The 20,792-nt window shown below is 44.1% G+C and overlaps 1 protein-coding gene across 5 annotated transcripts in view; it reads left to right on the top strand.

Moving 5' to 3' along the window:
* GRM7 (glutamate metabotropic receptor 7) overlaps positions 1-20,792 on the top strand; it is a 306,193-nt gene that overhangs the window by 95,854 nt on the left and 189,547 nt on the right. For all 5 annotated transcript variants that reach the window (XR_008578861.1, XM_054838818.1, XM_054838817.1 and 2 more), the window contains exon 2: positions 7,756-7,972. Coding sequence is in view for 4 of the 5 variants with exons in the window: in XM_054838818.1 (XP_054694793.1) it covers positions 7,756-7,972 (217 nt within the window). In the remaining variant the exon portion in view is untranslated. The remainder of the gene's footprint in view (positions 1-7,755; positions 7,973-20,792) is intronic.

Here is a 20,792-nt window from a genome sequence, read left to right as displayed (position 1 = left end):
TCTGATACTGAGAGGTCCACACAACAGTGACCTTGTCCAGTTTTTCACTGACGCTTTGTCAAGGATACCCATAGTTCTCCATAAGTACGGAATTTTGCCATCCTGCTTGAAAACTCCCACAAAAAAAAAAAAAAAGGAACTTACGTGAGGTTTGGGAGCTCTGACATAGGTCCTCAACTGCAGATGCTGAGGACTTCGAAAATGTGTCCTTTAAAATGCTTTGGAAAGTGGGATTTACTTTGATTGACATCTTCATGGTCCTTGTGGTCTATAAGGTCAAGTTGAGAGAAGATCCATTCACCCATTAGCTGAAGTCATAGTACTGGACAAGTAGTGTGAGACGGAGCTCACGCAGCGTGGTGAGGTTTGGTGGAATGGGCCAGCTGGGATATAGGCAAAATTAGTGTACATGAATGAATGACTTGGTTTATTTTCTTAGTGTTTCTTTTGTTGCTCTTGAAGATATTTCTGTTTTATTAAATGTACTTCTCCTCCAGGCTCAGCTTCTCATTTGTATTTGATGTTGTTTATATTTGTATTTCCGTACCTTATGAAATATCTATCCAATTCCCTTGCAGGTGATGGTGTTGATCTCTAATACATCATTAGGAATTCACTGTGGGATAAAATAAGAGAGGTGGCGATGTGAGCAAACAGGACCTTGTTTGAACACCGGTAGCTTTAGTAATTGGTAAACAGAGTGAGAGAAGCTGAGGTGAACTGTAAATAGATTAATGGTTCTGAAAAATTTCTGTTATACAAATGCCCTTCTTTAGATGTGCTGCTTTCGTTCACTTCTCAGAAGAATTTCCTCTTGTGGAGTAACTTTTGCACACAGCAACAGGTTTGCCAGCTGTAAGCCTTATAGACTGTGGCAGAGCCGTACAAAAATACTTGCCCTTGCTCTTGAAATTGATTAACGTGAAAACTTTTTTTGTTAATTGTGTCGCCTCATTTTCTCATTGTCAGCGTTTGATTCCCGAGTATAAAAAACAGCTTGAAAAGCACTACTTCCAAAATTTCATCATAAAACATAATAAGGAGGGATTATCATCACAGCACTTTAGAAGGATTTGTTCTCATCGTTACCTAAGACTGTTGGGAATATTATTCCCTAGTCTTTTAAGAGCCCTAGAGCAAGAATTGCAGTAATACTTGTTTTCACAGGCACCTTTCGGGACAGAAATAGGGCACACGCTGCTAGATTGACACCTCCAGAAAATCCACCCAAAGCTACCGATTCAGCAGCATTTAGTTTCTGGAAGGGCTGGCGAGGAGGAGAACAAAAGGCAGGGATGTTGTTTGTTAGGCATACCCCCACGCCGACTGCCTGGCTGGCGTGCCGTGAGGCCACCGACGGCTGCGGGGCCGGCGAGATCCGCGGCACCGCCCCGCGGATGGCAGCTCCTGGCGAAACGGAGGGAATTCGAATTCCCCCTCCAGCCGAGTGGCAATCAGCAGGAAGGTTCATTCCTATTATCTTTGCAAGCTTTGAGTCATCATCTGATCTTATTTTGTATCTTGGGTAAAATTTTCTTCCTGTTCGGAACAAAGTGAAAATAAAGAAAGCGTAGAGCAGTTTTGCCCAGAGAAAACAGCTAGTTAGAAACTTCAAATAATTTTAATTCAAGGCAATGAAAACAATTATATGCAGTTCACAGGATGCTGAAGCTGTTTCTTATGCAATTTGAGATGTAAATGGTGAACAAAGAGTAGTTGTACTAACTGGTGATTAAATCCTGACATGATAAATTTCTACATGAATAAAACCTGAGACCTAAACAGATTCGAGATTGTTAGTCATCCATCAGTTCACACCAAAGAGTTTTGCAGCCAAGTGAAAAGTCTTCAGGCATCTTATTTTTGTAAAGTTAAGTTATTGGCAGGATTTTGCAATTTGTGTAGACTGACACTGCACTGCCAAATGAGATGAGTTCTAGAGGCTTTATCAAAGTAGCGGTTTCAGGTTCTTTCTATTGTCAGGAAATCATATCAATAAAACTTAATAGGAAGTTGAAAGTAAAAATGCAGCAAACTGTGAACTTAATATTACCCTGGTGGGAGCTCATTAATATCTCAACAGGTATACTCATGCATTATCTTAATTGCACACGGTCCTTAGGGAAATTGCCTTTTCTGAAGTCTTCTGACTACTGTCATTTGGTGAGTTGGGTTCGGGTGCACCATTTTATTAATCTTTTTTAATAAGTTACTGAGGAGAAGGCAGCCTAACTCAATCACGGTTAAAGTAGCATAGTAGCAATTATTATTTTTATGGTTCCACTGATTTACAAGGTTCTTGGCCGTGCAAGTGAATTTGCAGGCAGAGCCGGGCGGAGGTGACGAGGGTGCGGGCAGTGCACCCAACGCCTCCAGCCGTTACTGCAGCTTCAACGAGACTTGGTTTGTCGTCTGGCACTGGGTCTCCTGCGAGTTTCCAGCTGAGAAACGTGACTATTAGCAAGGAGCTCACCACTTTCTGTCATTTTGCTTGAGAAGAAGGGTCTATTGAACAGCGGGAGGAGGAGGAGGATACGGGACGAGGCAATACTATGAAATAAGTTTGAAGAGTTGGAGTAACAAGTTTGTATTTCAGTTGCTTTTTACTCTGAAATGCGCAGTTGCAAACCTGATGTTGGAAGATGTTTGATGCTGCAGAGTGACTTAGGAGACCATCAGAGACACGTGCTGGCTCTTGGTGTGTTTCCTGCTGTGGCTTTTGGTGCAGCTGCTCACAAACGGGCCCTGCTTCTCAAGCAAGACGACCAACTGTGAGAGACCGCTTTTCATTAGCAGAAGAAAATGAAATAAATGAAGAATAATGTTTGATGTTAAAAATAAATTAACATTAATTAATCACTGACTAATGCAATGTTCCCAGCATTAATCATTCACTCTTACTGTAATCAGAAGATCAGCCGGGCAAACGACATGTAAAACTCCTGAGTGTGATGTTTGCCATCGTCCTGTAAACACCAAGACTGCCTTCAGGAAAACCTGCCTCCCGCATCAGTGATCTGCTTGCTCACCTGCCGACACCTCGGCGTCCTCCAGAAGGCTCCAGCTACAACCGGGTCTTGCAGCGGTGGTGAAGGCTCAGGCAGGATGCCTCTGCTGCAAGCGCTGGCTGCCATGCAGTACGTGAAGGAGGACCACGGGCTTTTCTCGCTCACAGCCTTGCTGTGTAGGACCAGGGGGATTTTTATCCCCTGTGCTTTATGGGTCACAACTCCTCTGCCAAGATGTTAGAGCCATTTGGAAAGCAGGCTATAATTCCCTAGAGCTTTTTGATGTTTCGAATACGTTTCAGAACAGAAAACAGAAAAATGTGATGGAAGAGAAAGCTTGCTGCTTTAAACCAAAGTTTTGAATGTGAGATGTCAATGACAAGTAGCAATTTTACCAAAATGGAAGAAAAATAAATCAGTTAAGAGACAGGAAATATTTATCTGCTTAATTAAATAAACCCCTCATTTAAAATACTGTGGTGTGATCCTGCCATGAAGTCATTGTAGTGCTTGCTGGGTCTGTGGACATCCCAGCTCTTCCCGTGGCGGCAGGACGTGATACCCCAAACTGTACCCTTGCAGAACCAAAAGCACAATGAGTATGGCTTAAGAGAAGATGAGTGATGTGTTTAAAAAATTCTAAAAATGATGAAAGCTATAGGGAAGGGGAAGTGCAAACCTTTTTATTTAGGTGCTATCTATTTAGTGCATAAGTTGGGTAAACTTCCAGGTTTTTGTGTGGTCGGAGCATGGTGCAGGCTGGCCAGTACTGTCCGATGGCTTTTCTTTGCAAGCCTGAACCATACCAGCAGCTTTCAAAACCAAAACAGAAGGAAAACTGGCAATGATTGGTACATCTGAGAGGACATTTGGGGGACACGCTAGGTAGCAGTAGGACTACATTTAAGGTGTCTTTACTGCTCAGGCATCCCTGGCGTCGTACTGCAGCTTGTTCTGCCTTTCATTCATCTCGTGTCTGCGCATGAACAGGAGACTTCCCGCTCCAGGGCTGGTCGTTCAGCACCTTTCGGCGCTGCTAAATGATGGTTTTGCAAACTGATCAGGGTGCAGAAGAGCTCGTTATTAAACGCCTGGCTATTTAACTGCGGGTTTATGTGAATAGCTTTACTAAGGCTTTGTCTGCACCTTCAAAACTGAAATCCAGTCTGTGTGCACCCAGCCACTGCCCTCCTGGCCCTGGGGCAGGAGGTTTGCTTGCGTGATGTGCGCCGGGAGGCTGGGGAGGCTCCAGCCTCCTGCCCCGAGGGGGAGATGCTGCCCAGGCCAGTCTCAAGAAGCACCAGCGTGTGCTCAAGAGAGGTGGACCAAGGGGATGAGTTTCATGGTCAGAAAGAGTAATCAAATCATAGCCCTTCTTCTTGTTCTCCCTTGGCCTCCCCTCACTCCCTTGCACAGTCAGACCATCGTCATCGTCTTTGGGAACAGAGAACTGAGGTTTGGCTAGCTTGGGGTTGGGTCTTGACGAATAGGGTCAATGCAGTTTTACTTTTTAGTGCACTTGAGTGTTCCCAGGAGCTGAATGTGCATGGCTGTGAGCTTCCCTGCACAGCCATCAGCACGCAGCAGCCCTGTCTGTTGTCTTTGGGATGTTGGTCTGATTCGTGTAAGCCCTGTGGAGAGATCTCGGAGAGGAGAGGGTGCCCGGCCATTGGGATTTGACTGGAGTTAGCGTAATGTTGTGTTTTTCAAACTAAAGTCCCTCTCAGTAATAACAGAACAGTAACGTGGAGGAACATAGGGTGTGAAGTACGGGAGAAAGGTTTCCAGCTGAGTCTGCGAGAGGTTTGTCCACATCCAATTGGATGTGAACATTAAAAAAGGGAGAGAAGAGGAAATGCCGAATTGTTAGATTTGAGCCGATGCAAACAGATGTTCAGTTTGGACAGCTGGGATGGCGCCTGCGTGCACGGGAAGACGTGGGAAGGGAAGACGTCTCTTGTAGGTGTCTGTAACATGCTCTGACACACTGGACAATGCTGATGTTGAACTCTAATGGCTGCAGTCTATATTGTATCCATTGAAGTACTTTTCTCCCTGTACTCAGACAAAATCTTATGAAAATTCTACTCCTCATACATATAAATTCATGTTGCTTTTAGGTATCCTGTAAGAAATGTGAGTAAAAAAACCCCAATATATGCTTTTTATACTGCAAGTGATTGCAACAGCCAGAAATAGTTTTATTGACAGAGGAAAAACACTAGAAAACCAAAAAGTCTCCTAAGTAATATAAACAATGGAGCAAATTCTGTAGAAGCTTTGCTTTTTGTAAATGTGCAGAATGTACTCCTTTGGATTTTTAGTTGAAAAAGCAGTTGCTGACAAGTTGGAATACAAACACTTGCCACAGATGATAATTCATATTTCATCCTTGTATTTATAATAAAAAACCCCAGCACTCGACTATCTCAGTCTGGCTCTGCGTGTGGGACTGTATGTTGTGTACCTCGTGCTTGTCTAATTAATAACGGGTAAACAGCACCCATAAAGTCAGCCTGGTTCACTGTTCATACAATACCGTCCAATGAATAGATGAATTAAGCTGATAAGCAGCTGAGCAAGCTCCGTTAACTGCTTTGTACAAATGAGAAGAGAGCGATCCTAAAATGTCACCAATCATTTATTACAACAGCAATTGCAAGCACAGACAAATTAGGAATTTCAATTATTTTTGACAGCCAGGGTGCCCAGCGTTTTCTGTGCAACCACAGTAGTTGGTGTTAGCTGAAAGTCATCCCTAAGGTAGATTAAAAATAAAGAACCCTGATAAATTGGTGTAATCGATCTATTTGTCTTTGAGAGTGGTCCCCAAGCTTTGCTGGCCCCTAGGCGAAGTACTGAGCAAGTAAATCACGTACCAGCGGTCAACACCATGCTGCGTTCTCCCCGGCAGCCTCAATTTTAACTTTTTTAATTTTCTGTGACTGGAGCACTGGAAGGTCTTGCTGGCAACGTGCTGTCCACAAGCCACAGATCTAAAATAAATCTGGCAAGGCTTTGTAGAGGACTGCTGTCTTGCATTAAAAACCTAAAGCATCCCAGCTTTCAGCTTGATCAGCCACCTCTCTGGTTGTAAAACCAGCGGACATGCAAAGGAGCGACGTGATGCATCCGAAGGAAAGACCGTGCCAAGTGACAGGGGATTCAGTTCTCTGACATCCACAGTGACAGCCCGAGCACCCGCTCAAAGTTGCAGTGTTTGTTTAGGTTTAATAATTCATAGCAAGCAAGAGCGGCACTACGCCCGAGCCCTGATTCAGCAAGCTCCCTGCACAGGGTCCCGCCGGCGCAGGGCTTCGAGCAGCGGCCACGAGCCGTGCTCTGCACCAGGCTGATGCTGGGTGAAGCTAAATGGGTCTTAAATAAGTCACGCGTGATGGTTTGTTGTGGTTTAGAATGAAACAGTAGAGAGTGCCTTTACAAACAGGAACGCGTCTCAACAAATATCGGGGTATTAAAGAATGTTGGGTGGTTTGGATAAAGTCACTTATCTGCTGGGTCTTCAGCAGCAATTTTGCTTTACAGGTCTGCTTGTACTCTGCTGCAGTAGTTGTTAATGTATGTACAGATGTACAGATGCAGGGCGTATTCTGTGGAAATTGCTGTGTTTGCTCTCATCTGCTACTGACCTCTGTGGGAACCGAAGGCGCCGAGCCCTTTGCAGTGTTGAGCCTGGGGAAATATAGTGTTTATTCTTCTGAGAGGGCAGGAGAGCTAAGAAATACTTGTAGGAATTGCTGTGCAGAGACAGAATATGAGAATGCAGAAGATGCTTGTAGCGAGGCATGAAATACTGACCTTTCTGCAGTCTGGAAGTCTCAAATCATTATATACGATCATGTTTGTGTATATTGCAAATCTTTTTTTTCCCCTCCTTGGCATCTCAAGTGAGAATTATGGCAGCTTCCTTAATTTAAGGAGCAGTCCCAGACTGTTACTCAAACAATTGCATAATGGGTTTGGGGATTAACATGCTGTCAGCTTGGTAACTGCTTGGGGACCTTTGTTATCAAGGAGAAAATAGCCCTGAGCAGTATTCTGGTCTCTCTGTTATAAAAAGTAACCGCCAGTCTCCTTCACACTCTGCCCTGCGAAGAAAAAGCAAGAGCTGGTTTGTCATCAGCAGGCAGAGTTTTAGGACACAGCCGAATCGTGACCAGGTTGTCTTTGCGGGACAGAGATGTCCACGCTCAGCGATCTTCACAACTGTTCTTCATCAGAAAGAATCAAAAATAAACATCCTTTTGTTTAAATCTGGAGTCAAGGTTTAATGTTTAAGAGCTGCTTCATCCTCCAAAAACTGCTGAAGGGTCCCGCTGGCTTTCAGCCAGTGGTAACAGGTATAGATTTAAACTCGGTTGCATTCGGGATCCCAAAATAACCTGGTGCTAGTAAAACCAGAACGCCAATAAAAAGGACATAGTGAGAAAAATGGTTTGTGTGTGCTGTATTTGATTAAGATTGACTGAAAGGAAGAAATTATGAATGTGCACATATACAGTTGTTTTCAATTGGTTAATGATTTTTTTTTTTGTGTAACCTGAAATCAATGAAAAGATTGTTTCTTTGACTTGCATGTTGTAAAGGGACACGGTGGAGAAATATAGATGGTTACGGTGAAGATGAACTGAGGCTCAGCTGGAGCTAACTGCTTTAGCTAACTGCTGCAAGAAGTGCAATGAGTATATGAATATGTATATTTATCAGAAATTATTTTTTTCTACAGATCCCACAAATCAGTTATGCCTCAACTGCACCAGAGTTGAGTGATGACAGGCGCTATGATTTCTTCTCACGTGTGGTTCCTCCAGATTCCTTCCAAGCACAAGCAATGGTGGACATTGTGAAAGCTTTGGGATGGAATTATGTGTCCACTTTGGCATCTGAAGGGAATTATGGAGAAAAAGGAGTCGAGTCCTTCATGCAAATTTCCAGAGAGGCAGGTAGGCAACGCCCATCCTCCCTCCAGCAAACGCTATGGAAATAATTAATGTTATTTTGTACCAAATGTTATGTTATTTTTCTAGAACGTATATTTGATTCTAAAGGTGCTCTGGTTCTTTGCAATGCCTCTGTAATGGCTCCTAGATACTCTCATTCCTAAATTGCTTATGGAGTTTCAGAGAGTTTGAAACCTTAGTGGTTTTCAATCATTTCTGGAGAAAATAGAAAACCCTGAGTCTTATCAAGCTCCTACTATTCCACTGGACGGCATTATATTATGTTGACATGGGTAGAAGACAGATTTTAAAATGCTGAGCTTTTATCTCCCCACAGCTAGAAATTCTGTGAAGACTGCTTGTTACCAGACATTGACTTGTGTCATACATATTGCTGTTCGCCTTTCAGATCGCTGCCTGATTTGTACTGCTTTTCTTTAGCATTTCTCTTGACCAATTCAGTTGAGAAAATTCACAATCTGTTACTTGAAGGCTCAAAGATTACTGGCCTGGGATATGGAGGCAACAAACTCCACGGTGTGGTGTGAGGCACATCAGACCTTTGGTGTGATGCGTCACGTTTTTCTTGTTACTGGTTTCATTTAGGGGTGTCCCAAGACGGCCAACCTGTGTTGGACAATGTCATTGTCAGAGGTGGTCCAAGAGGTCAGGGAGATGCTGTGCCTTGTGCTGGGTCAGGCTTACGGTGTTGAGTCGAACCATCATAATTTTGTTGACAGAAATCTCTAATTTCACAGCTTGTTTTCCTGTTCTAGTACAAAACATAGAGCAGACCTGTCTTGAAGGTGTGACTGCTGTGGCAGTGTGCTCGTACCCTTATCGCGGTAACTTATTCTTCAGGGTAAATAGCTCTAAATTTCCCCAGAGATGCCAGAACGTAGGAGGACTTTAGATGGCACTTCAGGGAATAGAGATATAAATCCATGGCAAGCTGATTTGCAACCCAGAATCATAAAGGCTTGGAAAATTGAAATATTTAAAGTAGTTTCCTGTGCTGGTAAGGAAAAATAAGCAGATGATGTTATTTGTTATTGGTGATACACGCAAGGCCCGTCTCCAGAAGCCTTCAGTGATACATCCTGATGTGGAACTCATCATCATTGCACAGTAAGCTCTACTGTATTCCCAAAACAAACTCGCAGATCTCCCACCCTGTAACTTCCCTGGCATTGCGTTAAATAAAACCAGCATAACGCGATCCACAGTTCACTTACTGAATTTCATAAACCGCCAGCCAGATTAGCGAGCGGATGAATGGGAAGGACTGGGACGGGACAGGCGTTGCTCTGAAGCAGCTGTCGGAGGTTTCCATCTCCTTGGTCGTTGCAAAGCTGGTTGCACAGCACACGCTCTGTTTTGCAAATCGCCTGCGTTATCTGCAAGGCGGAGCGTCGGCTCCCAAACTGCTGATGGATCGCTCTTGGCAGCGTCATCCAAGGGGTGAGCGGAGAAGGCAGCTGCACTTAAAAGAAAGGGGCTTTAAAGAGAGGAATCCGGAATTGTTTCATTACGTTGATAACACAGAAGGAACCTATATTTGCATAAATTTGTCTGTTCGTTCGAATGCATATTTATGTGGTATTAAAGCAAATGGGTTTGGATTTAATACCGCAGGAAGTGACAAATGCCAGTGTTCATTATAATTTAAAATTGACTTTATTTGCAAATATCCACTGTTGCAAAATCATACCAGAAATGTGTTCTCTATGTCAAGGACAAACTCTAGCTGAATGATACTGTACCATTTTATAGACCTTCTGCAGAAGTAAATTAATAATAGGGGCTGTTCATGTAGTCAATGTGTAATTCGATGTCCCTCATAAAAAATAAAGCATAAGAACAAAAGAATACCCTTCTTAAAACAACTTTGCTTTCATATACGCAGCCTGTCTCGTCTGGGAACTGGAATAATCCCATCCCCAGCGCTGCCTCCGATTCAGCACAGCTGCTGCTCCGTCTTAGGGCTGCGCTGAATTTTTTTGTGTTACACAGATAAAGCTGAGGTGAAGCTCTGAGGGGATTTAATACCTGTCAACAAGTTCCCTGGCTTTTTAAAGCCCCGGGAAGCGTAAGGCAGTCCTGTTGTCTAGGTATTTAATGGAGCACCCGCCGCGCTCTTGGGCAGCGCTGCCCTGGAGATGGGTCCTGACCTTGATCCCCGACAGGGAAACGGCACCTTGTCCCCGACTTCGGGGATGGGTTGTGACCGTCCCCCCGGTCCCGTTTTGGGGGGACTTACCTGTGCTATGGGGACATGCCGTGGAGGGTGCAGCAGTTTTGGGGTTGCTTTCCCAGTGCCTGCTGTGGCTGTGTCTCCTTGGGGACATTTGGTGCAAAAGAAATTATTAACCAGGCTGTCAGGTGATTGCTGTAATATCAGGGTTGGAAAGAGCCTCCTGAAGAAGCAATAAGCAGCAATAATTTTACTGACTCATGGCTGTGGTGTAGTTAGTAGCTCCTTGATCTGCCTATTTAAAAACATTTCAGTGGTCAAGAGCCGTGTGTCTGAACGCATGCAGTGAGCGGTCCTCTCTAATGAGGAACGGAAGGGACGGGAGGCTTCACGAGATAGAGAGGTGTTACCAGGATCAGTGCACTTCACGTATTAAATGTATTTAAATGGGTCCGACTATACGTGGCCTGACCGAGGCGTGTAATTATGCAGTATCTTCGCAAAAGCAGTCAAGCACGGCGTTCGTGCTGTGCCGTCGTAGCGCTGCAGGGATGGGGAGGAAGGGACGGGAGAGCACGCTCGTGATGTTCCTGCTGCTGCCGTGCGAGCAGATTAATGTGGTGCTTGGGATGCCAATCAAACTCACGCTAAATTAGAAAACTCATGCCAGAAGCAACAGAAATGCAACAGCAGTGGGAGGAAGTTTTTTTTCCGTAGTCAAAAGATCCAGTTTCTTCTCGAAATCAGTGAGGCTGTGGATTACCTCTTCTTCCCAGCTTGGAGGCCAGGCTCAGCATACCCTGCAGGGACGCGGGGAGGTTGGAGCACAGGAGAGGGCACGGTTTGCCTCAGTTTCCACTTAATTGAAACGTGCGATGTTCTTCAGGAGGAGTTGTGCTATGCTTAAAGTATTGTCCAGTTAATTTCTGCGTTTGGGCTTTGGTCCGGTTCAGGTTTGGATGCTGTGGTTGACGCAGACATCAGAACCCGGCAAGGCTGGAGCGAGACTTTGCAGAAACGCCGCGTCAGTGTGCAGGCAGACTTGCTACTCCCCTCCCCAAACCCAGGCGCCCAGCACACCAGTCGTGGCACGATAAGCTCCGTAGCCTGGTGAAACGGGGCTGCAGTAGGCGCACGTACAGCTCCGGGTTTGTTTAGTCCTGGCGTCTTCGTGCTGCCCGGGCCGTCACAGGGCGATGCGGTGCTGGCTGCAGTCTGCTGTTTGAGAGCTTTGCTGGCTGCAGGGATGCCAGAGCTGGCGTGAGTCCTGCCCCCCGTCACCCCCTTTCAACGAGCAGAAGGCGGGGGGTCCTTGTGTCGGTTCTTGTGTGGCCCCGCAGGACCCCGCGCATCTGCCCGGGGCAGGAACGGCCCCGGAGCGGAGGTAATTAGTCAAAGTTTGAGGCGCACCGGCAATAAGCAGTCATTATTAGCTCTCAGACAATTGCCTTCCATCTCGTAATCAGGGTATTTTGGCAGAAAAGAAGGTTTAGTCCGTAGGTACCAGCACGTTTATTATCTTTGGCCTCAAATCTGTAGCAGCTAATTATCCTAAATTCAGTGTTTTATCCAAACTTGTTTCTGATTCAGCCAAGATCTCAGGAATTGTGAAGATGAGTAGAAAGTGCTATCCTTGCTTAGTTTTCAGATATGCTGTAGTATATAAAGACTTTGCTTGATCCTTTGAGTTAATAATTCTTCACAAAGTGACTTTTATTATGAGTACTTCAAGCGAGTTTGAATATGTCATTGTGGCAGGAGATGAAGATTTGAAACATGCTCTGCGGTCTGTGGGATTAATAAATTAGGGGAATGGTCTAATTATGGAAAATCTAAAGGACAATTTCAGATTATTAATGAAACTACTGGATACTTGAATTTCAAAGATTAATTCATCTTTGATTTTTTTTAAAGATTAATCTGTACCAGAAGGTTAATTGCTATCTGTAAGAAATATATATATTGAAGTCGTTAGCAAAAGACCACTTGAATGCCTCTTACGGAGAAATGAAAGATCTAATATGCGTTTATTCATCTTTTTCTCTCCAAAAAATCACCCATTTTCACAGACGAACACTGGCTGCTTTGCTTGTGCAGCCTTTGGTGCTCAGTGCACAGGCTGCAGCCCAAACGGTGCAAGGCAGGGATGCCCCGACCTCCCAACCCGCACGTCTGCTGCCTTTGCCTCTTTCTTCTGCCCGTGCGCAGCTCCCTCATCCAACTCCATCTCAGAAATAAGTATTGCCACTCAGCAAGGCTGATTTTGAGCACAGGTCTGCTTGTTTGCACAAACTAGACCCGGTGTGTTGTACAGAGCAGTGTGTCAGTAATAGAGTACCTTAACCTACAAACTAAGAATTCATTAGCTTAGATGATGATGTTCTCAACCATTTGGAAGGACTGGAGAAGAAAAATTCTGGAAAAGCATGTTGTCTTTCTCTGTGTACTAAAGACATGGGAAAAAAAAAAAAAAAAGGATTAAAGCTCTTGTCCCAGTGTGCTGATATGATTATATACACTGAAGTTTCTTCTGAAGGCTTTTAGTTGCGGTGTCATATTTGGTAAAAGGCTATCATCACCTTGACGGAACAAAAAAGCAGAATAAACTTTAAGCCACTTTAACATAGGAAGCACAACACTTGCACAGTCTCTTTATCTTCTTTTCTCCTTTTTTTTGCTGAAGACTTTTTTGAAATATTCATTTCTTTAATTCTTCTCTCTCCATGATCCTCGAGTGCTGCGCAGACGTCTGTTACGTAAGGTTGAGAACATCTGCATGCAGCGGGGACGGCCTAGATGCACAAGCTGCAGGAGCTGAATTTCCTCAGAAACAGAAGAAACATCAAAAACCATTCATTGTCAGGGCAAAGAAGAGACCCCTGAAATTTTGAATCCTTCTTCTTATACTCATAAATAAAATTTTTTCCGGCAGTGATACTGAACAGTATTTCTTTTCTATCCCCCAATTTAAACTTGAATTTCCTTTTTATCTTGTTTTTTCCAGCTTTATATTTGCTGTTGAAAAAACCATACCTATATGCACATATATACCTCTGAGACCATTGCCCTTACTGCTAACAAGTGTCACTCCACCTAAATTGGGTGAACTACTTTTTTGCATGCCATCGTATCCTGTGCATTAACTAGTATAATCTCCTGATGCACTGCTTTCTTTACAAATTAGCTACATACAATTAAGTACCTCTGACCGAAAATATTTTCTGTGGGTTTATCATCTGCAGCAAAGACTGTTTTAAACCTCTTTAGCCACCTAAATATGGAAATATGAGCTTTTCCTAAAGCTTTGATATTTGTTTTCTTCACTGACTTGTGTTTCCAAAAAGATCCGAATCTTTTGATTCTGGCTTTTGGTGATCTGAATCATCTCATGATACCGTCTGTGAAATCCTCAATGCGGTACATCATGGTACGGTGCTCTAATTCCGTATTTATCTTCTATGGAAGCTGACACTGTTAAAAGCCAAGAGCTGCTATATCATCCCTCAGTGATTCACACAGCACTTTTGTAGGCTCCTGTAGGTCTATTCAACTGCCTGCTGTGATCCTGAATCTGCATTTTTCTAATAGAACTTAATTTTTACGCTGTCTGTTGGGAATTCCATTAGCACAAATTAGCGCTGGATAACATGAGAGAGTTAAATCATTGCTACGAGGGAGCTGTACAACTGTCTGTTTTACCAAGGGAGACTGTTCTGTCTGTATATCTCAAATAGAGTACTGATTCCTCTTGCCAAACAGAATAGCCTGATTTTTTTTTTGTCTTACATTCTGATGTTAATGAAACATCTCTCTTTTTTTTTTCTTATCCATTAAAGCCCTACTGAATGGGTTTAGAGTGCTCATTACAAGGAGCAGTCACTTTACAGCACAACCCAAGGTTAAAAGAAGCCCAAAAATGAGAAAGGAAGGTGAAAAAAGTTAATGACGTCATTGTGATGGGCGAAGATTGCATTGGCTATGTTAATAAATAACAAATACTTACTATTTATTAGTGAAGCTCTGCAAACATACTGGCGATGAGTGATACCACACATCATCCAGTGCTGCCCAACGTCGATGATCTATGGCTTCTGTTCTTTGGGGCAGCTGACAGAACCCGACTTCTAACAGAGTCGCTGTTCAAATATTCATTTGAATGAGTCATTGTTTTGGAAGAAGATGGGCTAAGGTGTTGTACTTTCCACTGTGATGACTATTTATTTATCTGGCCAGAGGAATAGCGTTTTGCAAACTGTGTTCATTGAATCTCCCTCTGCCGTGACCCAAGGGGCAGAAACCCTCTACGGCATTTCAGTTAGAGCAAACAGCTGAGCTTACGTGCTGACAAATTGGTCTATAACTGTGTTTTTGAAGTGCAGTCCAGAAAGCATCCTAAGCAAACCAGACATTGTCGAAGTGCTGTTTGTGTATCGTCTCAGGTGCTGTCGCTTCAGGGAACAGCAGCTTGCGGGGGTGTCACGGACCCCAGAGCTTTTATGGAGATTGAGGGTATAGAGCGTGGGTTGAGGTTTATGGGGTTTTCCCAGCGAATTACTGGTCCTGCAGACCACTCCCGCGGGTGCTTTTCTGCACGGTGGGCAGCTCAGTGCCCGCAGGAAGGGACGGAGGTCTCAGGGGGATGGGGAGGCAGCAGTGCAGGGCTCTGCCGTTGTCTTTGATTGTGTTGAATGGTTATACTTTCCGATGGGAATGGCCTTGATTCATTTACTCGAGAGCCTGTTGTCTGGATCAAGTATAGCAACAACAAATATATAAACCACTAATGAACTCAAGTCACTTCTATCCGAGCACTTCAAGTGCTTTCCATTTTTCTTTCTATTTTTCTCAAATATTCATACATTTGTCCCTTTTGCTGTTCAGTGATGTTATGTTAAACAACAACATTATGAAATCTATTCCTTTCTTTCCTGTGTTTTGTCAAATAACAACTGTTTTGTCATTTCAGAAAAAAGTCAAGAAAAATTGCTTTCTAAAGTTGTACCAACTTTGGTGGCGTGCTGCAGTCTGTCAGGTTTAATAGGATGTTCTTTTAATTGTAACTGATCTAGTAGAAGATGCACTGGACTTGATCCTCAAGGGTATTTTGGATTGCATTTAGAGTTTAATAGTGGAAAAGAAAAAGCAAAGTGTGTCTTTGCAAAGTAAATCTCTTACTCTGTGTTCATGGTCTATGCCTCTGTGGCTTTTTTCAATAGCTTGTGAGAAGCGGTGTCCGTTAGCGGAGTGAATGGGTGATGTCTTGAGGCAATGACTGGACTTCTGACTTCCCTGTAATACTGGGCAAAACTCATTAGGTACCTGGCTTAGATGTTGAGAAACCCTCTAGGCACCTGTCTGTATTTTTAGGTTATCAAAACATTGTGAATGCAACCTTCATCTCTTTAACGAGGCGTCTTCCAACCTGAGACGTAACGGATGTCCTAAGCTAGTGGGCTCTGTTCCCTCTGCAGTAACAGAGAGCGAGGAGATCCGAGTTGCCCTTTTGAGACGACTGTTTCTCTCTATTGACTACACGGGGAGTGTAGGCACCGAATGTAAGCATGTCATTAAAGAATTTGATCTAAAGAAAAAAATCCAATTATTGGTATGTATGAGATATACGTATTTTCCTATCTTTTGTCATCATTTGAAGATAAATCCTTGGTGTAGATTTATAGGGTTCTTACAATCTCGTTCAGGAAAGCAGTGAAGCTGATGGGCGTTAGGAACACGTGGTTTGGGTACGTACCCGATAGCAGCACCAGAAGCCTGTCTGCCCAAAGGGTGTTGTAATTCTGTGACGGCACTAGCGGGGCTCTGAGTGGTCCCTCCTTCTCAGACAGACTCACGAAAAATCGATAAAATAGGGTTTGGGGAGAAGGAAAGAGGTAAAGATGTGACGTTACGATTACCTTCGCCTCTGCTTGTGGGAAATCTGAGACCAGTTCCATGCTGATACCTGCAGAAACTTGCACTCTGTCCTGAATGATCTCACACGGCTGGTGTCTTGGGGAAGTATTATTGGATAGCTGTAACAGGCTGCTGTCACAGTTATAGCATCAGTCACTTTAAGGATAAATATCTGCCTTTTTATGGCATATATTGAACATTTGGAGATTGCATTTCAAGGACAGAATAAAATTGAAATAGGCAATTCTTGTTACTAAGAAAATAACTGCCAGCATCCTTTAAAAATGTTGCCCCATATTTAATAAAACATTGCTTTCGTGGTTATGTGAAATGTATCATGTGGATCAGCTGAAAACAAGTGATTGGTTTTGCTTCTCATTATTTCAAAGCAGAAAAATGCACTGTTGAGCCTTTATTTTTACCAGTAAAGTTGGACACCCCTGGGGAATGCTCCTGCATTTTGTGATGTGTATGCCCCATGATGTAGAAGCGAAGAAGCTGGTTTGGTGCAGATTCAATAAGTTATTCATCCTGATCTAGTTTGGGTTTTTTTTCCCCATTTGTTCTCTGGAAGGTTTTCTGCGTCTCAGGGGTAATATGTTCTGGTGGAGACAGCAGTATGGAGCAGAAGTGGGGCAGCAAGAGCATTCATGTTTGATCTGCATCCATCTTCTGCCGGGAAGAATAGATGTTTGCAAAGAAACAGTGGTGGAGATATTAGGGGAGAGCACCAAAGGTATGTTAATGTGCATGAGGAAGCTTGAGGTCCTATCGAAGTGCAGAAGCTGCTGTTGTTTGGGGAGGAGTAGGGGAAAAGGAGGGAGTTCAGATTTACTGAACAATAAAAGGAAGGAACAAGTCTGTGGAAACAGCAAGACAGGTATGAGCATTAGGAGAAGGAGAGATGAAAAGCCATAAAATGAAAGTCCATAGAAGTGGCTGGGGTTGGAAAGATTGAGCCATGGCAGCATAGCAGGGAAAAAAATCATCTATGGATAAGGAAGACTTGCCATGAAGAGTGGGCTAGAAAATCACATTTGTTCCACCAAAAAAATTAATGATTTCAGAAACAGAATTGACTTTGATTGTGAAAACATAAAACTTCTGGAAGATAAGATAGAAATTCTTCCCAAGGTCTGTTTTTTTCTGCCAGGGGGCAGTGAAACCAGACTTGCTAGATGATTGCATCTGAGTGCCTTTGCTCCTCACTACGCCTTTTTTCCTGCCTCCCAACCTACCCAGGGGGAGATCTGTGAATCCTGGCTCCCATTCGCCTCCGCCTACAGAGCCTATTCCAGTGTGTGGTGTGAAGTGTCTTGTCAGTTTTCCTGAAGGAATAAAATGAATTTCATAAAAACCTTCTGCAGAGGAAGCCCCTGCTGTCATTTTGACTTTCCCCATGGAAAACAGAAATATTGTGATTACACTGAGATTTTCCCATGGGATATGTCTGTTTTGCAAAGTAGGATGAATTTGTTGGAACGTCATTTGGGACCAGCTCTAAATGCATTTCTGCATCTGAAGGGTAATATGTAATCGAATGCAGTAAGTTATTCCAGTTTCTGTCACTGAAATCCTGCATCCCAGGGGGAAATACAAAATATTGCCTCATCTTGTACCTTCCATACTTCACAGTCCCTTTTCACTTTGTGCTAATGCAAAGAACAGCTTTCATAGCCATGGGGGAGTAGCAGCACATAAATAATTCCAAGATGCCTCTTCCATCACGCGCCCTCCCCTGCCTTCTTCATTCCTTATCCTTCCTCAGACAACGGAGGATGACAAACGTCCTGAACCCTTCCCGTTCTTGGAAGATGGCTTTCATGCATTGCTAGTGATCTTCTGGGCAGGCCAAAAATATTGCCCGGGCTGTCTCTGAAGCTATCTAAGCCTTCCTCAGCCCAGCTTCCTTGTGGAGAAAAAAAGATCAATGAGGGGAGAAAGTCACTCCAACCTGGTGTGTGTACCCTGCTTTGCAAAATCATAGCGGGTAGTAAATGATGATCAATGGAGTTTGTACTCTTTTCTTACGCGTTCTTAGGAAAGTTATTTATCAAGGCAGTGTTTGAAATACCTGGACTATTTGCTCTAGTGTATTCAACAAGATACCTGAGCTGAAAATATGAACTGCAATACGGCATTTTAAGTGGTTTACACATCTAGCCAGGACGTTAGGAAGATATATATACACAGTTTATATTGCAGACTGTTCTGTTTCCTTTCCCTTTGGTGCTTCAAGTTCATACATTTTCAATCTACGAGGAATCAGGAGGCCACCTAGCTTGCTCTCATGGTGGGGACATTATTTATTTTAACCCTTTACCAATGCTCATTCTTTAAACAAAAACCCGATGCTGTCAATACCCCTCCCTCTTTCCAGGCAGGTGCCTCGGCCGGTCCTGTATCACGCGATGCTGCAGGCGTGTACATTGGCACGTGTAACCTGACGTGCCAGCGGCACCCTGTGCGAATCACGGGGCTTTCGGTGTTCCCTGCTCACGTCATTTTTGGCCTGTTAATAACAAAAAGTTGGTAAAAAAGCAAGTTATTCAATTATTTTATTATCAAAACTCTTAGCGTGTATTTCATTGTGTAAACACAGAGATGAAGCAGATTAAACTTTGGGTAATAGAAAGGCAATGGAAACATGCAGATGTTCATTTGAAATTTGAGTTGGATTTTGTGCTGACGCTGGATGCTGCAACACGTACTGAAGCTGACTCCTTACTCGTGACAAACGGCAACGCTTCGCTGGGTTGCTTGGGAGAGCCCAGGTCTGACAAAGAGAGCAGGCACCACAGCCTAGATTTGTTTTTAAAATAAGAAGTTCTGCTTAAGGTTAGAGTCAGATTGTCTTTGCAGCCTGTGAAACGTGTATCGCTCGGAGGAGACGTGGTTGGAGTGTGGGTCCCTTGGGGGCTCCAGCTCCTCTCCCCAGCGAGCTCGCTGCCTCCCTTTAGGCACAGCCTGATGTGGGGTTTAACAGAGCCGGCGAAGAGCGGCTCAGAGCTTGTCAGGCTGCTCTGCTTACCTGCCTGTGGTGGGGAGCCATTCTGATCAACCGTCCCCCCGTTTCTGTGCGTGAGCTGTGGCGTGTTGGCAGGTCCTGGTGCCGCTCTGCAAGAGCGAGTGCCACGTCCGAACGGTGATGGTGCTGGGTGAGCCGGGTCTCTGGGTACCAGCACGTTCCTGCCGATGGCCCGGCTCTGGCATAAGGGAAAGTGGCTTCCTGTGAAAAATAAACAGTAGACTGCTTTACAATGGAAGATTTTATCCAGATGCAAAAAGTCTGGAAGTAGCTATCTCAGGCTACGATCAAGAAAATACTCTCTTTAAGCTTTGGTTAAAGATAAGTTATAATTTAATTCCCTGAATGTATTTTGTTTCTCCCCTTAATTTCACTAATCCACATGTCTAATCAACCCCTTAATTAACTCCTAGTTTATCTTATATCTGTATTTTGTTCCTTTTCCAGCCTAGTATTTTTTTTTCCCCGCCCTGACATCATTTTGTGCTCTTTCTTCACAAGCGTCCCCAGCGCTGCCCTTTGGTCCCACGCCTGTTCCGCTTGTTCAGGAGCCCCCGGGCCAGGGCTGACGCTCAGGCTGAGCAGAGCAGAGCGCTGAGCTCCTGCCCGTCCGCTCTGCAGAGCTCCCCTGTGCCTGCTGCTGCACCACCGCGGAGGAGAGGCAGGTCTCCTGCTGTCCGCCCGTCTGGGGCGAGTCAGGAGTCGTTTCCTTCAGCTGGTGAAATTCTGGCTCTGCTGTGGCATGGCGTCTTCTCTACCCAAAGCCCTGCCTCGTGGCATCGGCGGTATTACTGCATCAGTGCAAAGACCATTGCAAAGCAAGCAGGGCCGAGGGCAGCGTGCCCGCGCGATTGCCTGTGCTGTTATAATTAGTTCTAACGACTCCGCTTCCTCAGGACGAAGGCCCGTGTCGAGCTGCGTTGATCAGAGCTTTCTAGGAGAGGTGTCCTCTGGTTAAGTTCAACATCAGCAAGTCGGGAAGCTGACTGTGAGCTTGCAATGCAGTAATCCCAAATATAGCAGCTTTTCTGCTTAAATAATGAGGGATTTCACTTAAATGATCATGTTTTAAGAAGAGTGCAGGGTGCAGATGTGAAACAGCAGGAAGCTTTTTTTTTTTTGACAGCTTTTCATCGACTTTTCATTGCTGTTTATATATTTCTTTAAAAGCCAGTTTTATATTCAGGCAAAAGAAAGTCTAGACAGATTGTCTAAAAACTTTTATTGGCTAATTAAGATTATACTGCTGGTATGTCGCTGCTGGATAACGTGTGGACTCTGGCTAAGAAACGGCCTTCATTTGTTGCAGCCTGTGTCTCTTGCCAAGCTTTCTTTTGCTATTCCTTGGGAGGGCTTTTTTAATATCTGACTATTTCAATGTCACTTGAAGTCTTACATTTGGACATCTGAATCTATATAAAGGAACCCGAGTGCCTTGATTTTTTTTCCAAGGTACTGAGCATTTGTGGTTTCCATTCAGATTGATTGGAGATGCGATTGCTCTGTACGTACAGAAATCAATCCAGCCTTAAAGAGTTGTGTCTCGATGTTGTGGCCTCAGCACTCACGTAAGGTGGGAGACTGAAAAACGCAGCTCTGGCGCCGTCGTGCAGTAACCTGGTGACATGTCTTATCAGAGACAAAATCCCAGGAGTCGTCGTGCTCCCAGAGTAATACTGTTCGCTTTGATA

This window comes from Grus americana, chromosome 11, assembly GCF_028858705.1.
Source record: "Grus americana isolate bGruAme1 chromosome 11, bGruAme1.mat, whole genome shotgun sequence".
Classification (NCBI taxonomy): domain Eukaryota; kingdom Metazoa; phylum Chordata; class Aves; order Gruiformes; family Gruidae; genus Grus; species Grus americana.
Note: the sequence above shows the minus strand (reverse complement) of the source record. Positions and strands in the feature narration are given on the sequence as shown.